Source organism: Solanum verrucosum, unplaced genomic scaffold, assembly GCF_900185275.1.
Source record: "Solanum verrucosum unplaced genomic scaffold, falcon-dt-bn FXZP01000079.1, whole genome shotgun sequence".
Taxonomy (NCBI): Eukaryota; Viridiplantae; Streptophyta; class Magnoliopsida; order Solanales; family Solanaceae; genus Solanum; species Solanum verrucosum.
This window is the reverse complement of record NW_026020368.1, coordinates 3,072,485-3,080,654: the sequence shown is the minus strand read 5'-3', so window position 1 is coordinate 3,080,654 and position 8,170 is coordinate 3,072,485. Positions and strand designations below refer to the sequence as shown.

At 29.9% G+C, this 8,170-nt stretch overlaps 1 protein-coding gene across 1 annotated transcript; it reads left to right on the top strand.

Annotated features, from left to right (window-relative positions):
• The first annotated feature begins 2,143 nt into the window (after positions 1-2,143).
• On the top strand, positions 2,144-3,019 carry LOC125838232 (protein FANTASTIC FOUR 3-like). Its single transcript, XM_049517308.1, has one exon. The coding sequence runs from the start codon at positions 2,144-2,146 to the stop codon at positions 2,984-2,986; it is 843 nt and encodes a 280-aa protein (XP_049373265.1). The 3' UTR covers positions 2,987-3,019.
• Positions 3,020-8,170: the final 5,151 nt, after the last annotated feature.

Genomic DNA, 8,170 nt, shown 5'->3' with positions numbered 1-8,170 from the left:
ATAAATATAGGAAAAAAAAGTTCTCTTCCTAAATACTTTTTTTTGTACGTAAGATTATTATTTTTAATTTTATTTTAAATAATCTTTTTATCTAATTATAAGAATAATTAACTGAATAGAAGTATAGAAACTATAATTAACCTACCGTACATCCTGGTATCACCGTACCCTTAATCTTATTATGAAATTAAAATTAGTTTGTTAAAATGGTTTGATTATCTCTAGGTAATTAATTAATCACTGATCAAGATGCCTTTAATAAAAGATTACGATAAAAAGATTATCTAAAAGAAAATTAAAAAAATCCTACGTAAAAAAAAAATAGGAAGAGAACTTTTTTTTCCTATATTTATGGACAAGATAATATGTTGCTAAGATTGTAAGATTATAATAATTTTAATACTTAATATATAATGTATTTATTAATTAAATCATGGTTAGAGGTTTAGTTTGGAAAACTAAATCTTAACCATTTATTTTAACCTATGCCATGTGTCACTAATCCAAATAGGAACTTGGGGAAAATGGAGAGAAGAGAAATGGAGAGGAGCCGGATCCACCAATTATACTATTATCATTGATCAATGTAGTCTTCCCAGCTATTGAACCCTCTAATTTTATGTTGTTTCCTCCCGTCCATGTTTTCTCCGTATAATTTTGCACTGGCAATGAAGTTGGAATCGTAGATTTAGCCCTCCTACCAATGGTTGGCATATTGTAAGCTAACGTGCATCGAGAGAGCCTAGTAGATATATATGATTCGTTAAAATAGGATGTACTTCTTCACTCTTAAGGCTCGTTTGAGACTTATAATTAAAACTAAAAAGATCTCATTATCATTAGCACCTTACGATGGCGAAGGGTGAGAGTATCGGCAATGAGTTTGGTCAAACTCAGTACCAGTAATTTTGGTTCAAATTTATATTTATCCCAAGAATTTATGAATATGTACTTATTATTAATTTAAATAAATTAAAATCAGAAATTCATTAATTTCAAATATTGATTCCGCATCGGGCTCCTTGGTGGTGTTTCCAAGAAATTTCAAACAGCGTGGTCTGTGGTGTTTGGTGATACATAGACATGAAACACCTATGTTGACTATGAACAAGTCTGAATCATGCATGAAGGAATGATCTTTTTTTCTTATTTAATGTATTACTTTATTTAACTTAAAACCAAAAGTTGTTGAAGAGTTGTTTATCTGTATAAAACTATGTGGAAGAATCTTTATTTTTTTCTTCTTCTGGATATTTAGTAAGTATTTAATTTGGTAAAATAGTAGATATATAAATAAAAAGTGGCTTAATTTGGGAGTAAATGTCAACATTCACGCATCCTTATCAGTAATAGTGTAATACAAAAAAACATATGACTCATTTGGCTATTCTCATAAAGAACATCTCTCTCCACATTTGATTGATCGAAAAAAATAATAACATTGCCGGCAGAAAAGTACTCAATTTCTATTTCTTTTTTCTTCTTTGATATTCATTTTTACTTGTTCACCACTAAAAATGGATGTTTATTTTTATTTATCCAGTTTTAAATATTAAAAGATAATTTATTACTTATTATTAATTATAGTTATTACTAGAGCATTAATTTATTATATTAAAAAGGTGATATAATAACATTTTCATTTTAGTTATTTCTTTGAGTGTGTCATATCAATAACGAACGAGTTAAAAAAAAGAGAGAGTAATAAATTTGTGATAATAAGGATAAATTAAAAACTTAAGTAATAACTTATCTATTAACTTATAAATCGGACAAGTAACTATTTTTAGTATAATCAACCAACGAAAATGGACGGAGGGAATATAAATCAATTGAATGAAATAGTACACTTGAATATTTTTCATTCATTTGAAAATTATTCTTATTTTTTTTTAAGTGTATGGCATCAATTAACAGTTGTACAATTCAAGTGGTGCAAAAAAGAAGGCACTACCCCCCCACTCCACCTCCCCATGTCCCCCACCCCCAAACACCCCCACAGCACACACCCATGGACAACTTTTGAGCACTACAAATTCAAGACCAAACCCCTCATTTTCTTTCATTCTTTGTTTGTCCTTCACAAAAACAAAGAAGAAGAAAAAAATTCATACTTAAAAAAAATCTTTTAGAATTCCACAAAATGTCAACTATAGTTTATCAAGATTTCCAGTCATATTCTGACTCGAATATCATTGAAACAACTACACTGAAGCTCAAAGTACCAACCCCCCCAACTACTATAGTAGAAAATATCAATACTAGTAACGAAAAATGCTGGAGTTCTGTTCAAAATCTCTCATCCATCAATTATTCGAAGGAAATGGAAAACTCTTACATACACAGGCTTAATGAACATAGCCTTTCATTATGTACTGAAAATTTGGGAAGTGAAACAGGAACTGATCAAGCCATTGACAACAACATTTTCTCATTTTCATCGCGAGAGTTCAAAACAGAGCAATCAAATTACAATAAGGTGATGAGTTATAAAAATACTCAAACCTCTCGAAAACTTCCACCTCTTTTAACAACGTTAAGAGGATCGAACTCTCTTCAATGTCGACCATACAGAGAAGGGGGTAGATTAGTCATTAAAGCAGTTGAGACCCCGCAAATACGTACCTATTTTCATGCTGAAAGAAGTAATGGCAGACTTAGGCTCTGTTTTCTGAATGATGAAAAATCTGTTCCAACGACGATCGATGAAGAGGACGGAGAATTGGAAGCTGAAAATGACGTATTTGAACGTAAAATTAACGATGACGAAGAACGAGGAGAGGAAGAGGAAGAGGAAGAGGAAGAGGAAGAGGAGGAAGAAGAAAATGGCCAGTACATGAAAAGGGACATGGATGGAAATAATTATGATATTGAGGCTGAAATTGGAATAGTGAATTGTCAAAGGGTAAGTAGGTGCAAGGAAGGAAGGCAAGGGAAAAAGACATTTTGTGATTGGAGGAACCCTTTATGGGTGGCTACTTCCTAAAGTTTTTGTCTTTGGAACACATCATTTTCTATTTTTTTTTTTTTAATCCTTTATGTCTCTCTCTTTATATTAGTATTATGTTATATATCTTCTACTTGCATCATTATACTCACGTGGATCTAAGATGTCTATAACACAGATTTAACATTAAAAAAAAAAAAATAGATCAAAGAAAGTGCTAAGCTAGAATCGATCATATGTACTTAGCGGGCCCAATGGGTAGCAATATATAGTTTAGGGCAATCAGGCACTATTTGCTGAAAAATTATCCAAATTCATAATCTCTAAATTTTCTTACCATTTAAAAAATCCTCAAAACTCCCCTCTTGGATACATAACTTCCCTCTCGCTGATACCTTTCTATCCTTTCGAAAAAATTTCTCACCTCTAGGATACATTCCTTTCCTGATCATATCCCCTCTCTGATACATCTCTCATCTATGTATTCGGATGTCCTATCCCCTCTCGCCTATGAATCTAGAAGTCCGAGTGATGTGTTTGGTAGTCTAGTAATAATGTATTGGAAAGTCTAGTGATGTATCCAAAATTCATAAATTTTAAGGGACTTTTGTAATTTGAAAAAAAGTAGGATAATAATGTAATTAGCTCTCAACACTATGAAATTTATGTAAATTATACAAAAATTATATTATGCATATAAAAATAATACGAAATATATAGAATCAAAAATTATTTTTTCATACATATATAATAAATCTTAGACATCCTTAATGAAATCTCTGACTTCACCACCCTACATATTATTCTTACTTTGGCCCAAAGTAATTTTGAAATATTTAAACATGAATATCATCAAATAATATTAAATCAATTTTAGAAAATATATACGGGTTAGTTTTAGCCGAAAGACCTACGAGCTAGTGACTGTTATTACAGTTAGTTTATATAAAGGTATGAGTAACCCAAAGAGAGCAAATATGGGACCAGAATCACGTTAAGTGCAATAATTTAGCAGGGCCTAGCTTAAGGATTTTGAACAATAGGTGCACATGACATGAACATGCCCAGTTTTAACATTTACATATATATTCTCACTGATTTTGGAATTTTGGTATTACTAATAGTTACCTTGAAAGGTAAAAAGATGAGTATTCAGACTTCACAGTATATTTTAATTACAAGTGCTTTTTAAAAAGTATAGACTGGGAGTTTGAATTGAGTTATATGATTATTTAAGAAGGGTTCTTTCGTTAGTACTTTGTATTTGATCAATATTTTTTTAAAATACTACTTTTAAGTGTTAAATTATAAAAGCGAGCTTATTTTTTTTTAAAAAACAAGGTCGTGGGTGACTAATTATTATTGGAGACTTGAGATCTCAGCAGGAAATGCGAAGGTTGCAACAAGCCAATTGAGTCGGTGTGCGACAAGTTGTGTTAGTAATATACAGTGTTGAGTTGTGGCATAAAGTCTATGTTGCATAGTTGATCAATTTACGGTTATTTGTGCATATCATTCCATATGTTGCATCTATGCTTAATTGCTAAGTTGATGGATTGATTACTTGCACTGTTATTTCCTTTTTTATGATCTATTGATATCATATGAATTGTATAGGGTGAAACAAGTATTTTTAAGCTCCACTTTTGCCACTATCTTTTTGGGATTGAGTATACGTTGTTTTTTGTACTCATATTACACTTGTTGCACGTGTTTTAGAGAGCTTGGTATATACACAGATTCCGGGTCATAAGCTACTTGGTTGACCTGCTGCATTTGGACTTCACATTTCTATATGTATTTATTTGATATTTTCATATTTGGATTTCCTACTTTTTTAGAGCTCTGGAATCATTTTGTCAGATTTAGAAATTTTATGTGTTACTTTCGTGTTTACGATTTCTTAGAAATGTACACATTTTATGACTTGTAATTGCTTTTAAATGTTCACTTCATGTCTTTTAATAAGCTAAAACTTTAAATTGATACGCCTACAAGATTGAGGTGTAGGCAGGAGAGTAGCTATCCTTAGTTTAGGGTGTCCAATCGGACATCCTATCCTTTGTTGGAAAATTACATCGTATTTATAAGAAAATGATACTTTAAATGGTTAAATAACACATTCTGGACACTTTTGAAAAATAATAAAGTTTCTTAGCTCAGTGATTTCATGTGTGTTCGAATCTCCTAACTGAGCTTTTTTTACATTTTCAAAAGAGCTCCTAATTAATTTCTTAATCATAGTTAATAAATATGTTATTTTGACTTTTGATTTTTTTTTCTTTTCATTAAAAATTTAAATAAAATTTAAAAGTAATTATTTAATTAAAGTTAATATGCAAATCCTATTTATTTATTTATTTATTCCGTAAAGCTACTAAAAGTGAAAAGATTTCATATATAATTTCTTTTAATATCACATTTGATTCTAATCTTTATTTTTCATTTCTCGTTATTAGTCATTAGAGGTTCGTGAAATCTTGAAGCATAAAAGTTATTTCACTCTAAACTGAATTTTGTCTCTCTCTTTTTTCTTTGCATATTCACTTCCTATCAAATAAACATGAAACATTAAAGCTAAATATTATATAGTTTGATTTTAAAATTTTTGATATATTTTTAAATTAAAAAAATTAATCATTAATATTACGTAGTTTAATTTATAAAATTTAAATGCACTCATTCATTAAATTATTTATATTAGCTATGAAATTTATGGACACCCTTCGTACAATGTCAGGCAACGCCACTGGGTGTAGGTGTCAATTGTCATCACAACTTGAGTGATTTTGTATCGTGATAAGTTGAAATATAATCTCCACTACTATTAAAAGCACTTATTTCTTAACAAAAATTTAAACACCTTCATTCTATTAATTAATGTGTTTTTTTTAAAAAAAAAAATAATAATAAAAAGAATTAGCACTTAATTTTGGTCACTTTTAGTCTTTGCGACCTAGGCCAAAATAGATAGGAAGGAGTGGAGATCACGTTTTAGGGTAGAAGGTTAATAGAGATAGAGTGTCTTACCTGCGAAGGTTTAGGCTTGTTAGTACCTGTCATAGTACTAATCTTATATTTGTATAGTTCTTGCTTTGGTGTCTATTGTTTATGTTGTTTATTGAGTTTCGATTATCATAATATTTTGTTACAATTATTGCTTCTTTTGTCGACTGTATATCGCTTTTTTTATTTCACAGCTATGCATTCTTTCATCGTTTTCTTCTTCTATTACTTGAGTTTGACTCACTAGAACCGAGGGTCTTTCGGAAACAGACTCACCACCTCCACAAGATAATGGTAAGGTCTAGTAGCACTCTACCCTCCCAGATCCACTTAGTGAGATTTTATTGGATATGTTTTTTTTTGGCCAAATAGGCTAACTTATATGCAGTAGAGTAATTATTTTCAACTTTCGTCTAACCTCTCGCTCCGATGTAATACTCCCGCCCTGACAAATGTGAAATGTCCCATGCCACTTTTCGTGAACAGCTATGCCCGAAAATACATTGTGATATAGCATCGAATAAACCACAACTCTATTTCCGACTCGAAATCCGTAAAGGACTTTATCCATGGTTATTTTGGAGTGTGACACGATCCAAAACTAAGGAAATTATATATTATCCGTACTATTGTCTGTTAAACGTCATTGTTGCTGCATTATTCTTGGATGAATTTTCTACCTTCAATGTTGGACCAAAAGAACGTAAATGATGCTAAAATTGGGAGCATTATTAGGCGCCATCAAAGTTTGAAGTAGGACATTACCACCCTACATGGCAAAACATTAGATCTTAAAAAATCTAATATAAAGACTAAAGAATATTATAGCATGTATGTAGCATGAAAATATCAAAAAGAATATTATAGCATGTAGCATGAAAATATCAAGACAGAAAACTTACAAGTGTGAACATTTAATTTTGGCTTTAAGTCATCCACTTAAAGTTGTCCGCATATTTTATTTAGACACCTTAATTAGGACTATTACCTATTGAACACTTAAATTGTTCAAAAAATTACCTATTAAACACAAAATACTGATATAGCAAAAGAAGTGAAAATTTTTGGAATTTTGTTTTATTTTTATTTTTTCCAAAAAAACTTACACTTTTTCTTCTTTAATTGACACTTGGCATTAAAATAAATTAAGATAATTTTTTAATATTTTTAAAAATAATAATTCTTAATCCAAAAAAGAAAAAGCACCCCTACCCCCTTCAAGTCATCTTCTTCCCCAAATTCAAATTTTCAAGGACAACTAAAGAATCTCCATTTTTTTTTTCTTTTCTATTTCTTTTCAATATTCATAAAAAAAAAAAAAAACTGAATCGAGTAACTGAATTTGCAAGAAAAATAACGAAAGAAGATTTTTAAACATTGGGATGAAAAAAGTAAATCGAGGTTCCATCTCCATTTTCGGTCACCTTTGAATAAATATCACCATTCAAATTAAATTATAAACCCACTAAACTTAAAAACAATATCAAATAATTCGATAAAATTAATTTAGGTCCTCTTGATTTCTCCTTGCAATTGATTTCAAGATGATTAACCATTGACAAACTTCCTTTCTTCATCACTCTTGTACCGACTCTTCGAATATCTTTCTCTATCACGTATTAGGAATGAAAAATAATTTTCGATAAAATTAATTTGGATCCTCTGGATTTTTCTTTGCAATCAATTTCCGGATGAGTAACCATTGACAAACTTCTTCATCACTATTGTATCAGTCTCTTTGAATATCTTTCTCTCTCACGTATTAGGAATAAAAAATATTTTTTAAAAAAAGGGGATCTGCAAGTAATCTGCAATCTTATACATATCAGTGAATTTAATTTGTCTGAAAAAAATAAGGCTTTATGCAAATCAAATCGGATTAGTTGGGTCAATAGGGGATATCAAACACTTAGTCATAAACCATAAAAATCATATAATGAATTAAGTGTGTGAACATTTGTTTTTTAGTTTCATATCAAACTATCATGTGTGTGAATTAATATCTGAACTATCATAAAATATTTTTAGAAACACACTATAACTATCCGTTGTTTACTTTTCCTATTTGAAATATCATCATTGTTCAACTAGGAAAAGTGAACAATTGATAGTTGAGTTGTGTCTTGATAAACATTTAATGATAATTCAAATAGAAAACTCACAAACCTAATAATTCAGATATTAAAAAATAATTGGAATAGTTTAAAGGAAAAATAT

Coding starts and splice junctions, on each gene's coding strand:
- LOC125838232 (XM_049517308.1), top strand. CDS start 2,144: ATGTCAACTATAGTTTATCAAGATTTCCAGTCATATTCTGACTCGAAT.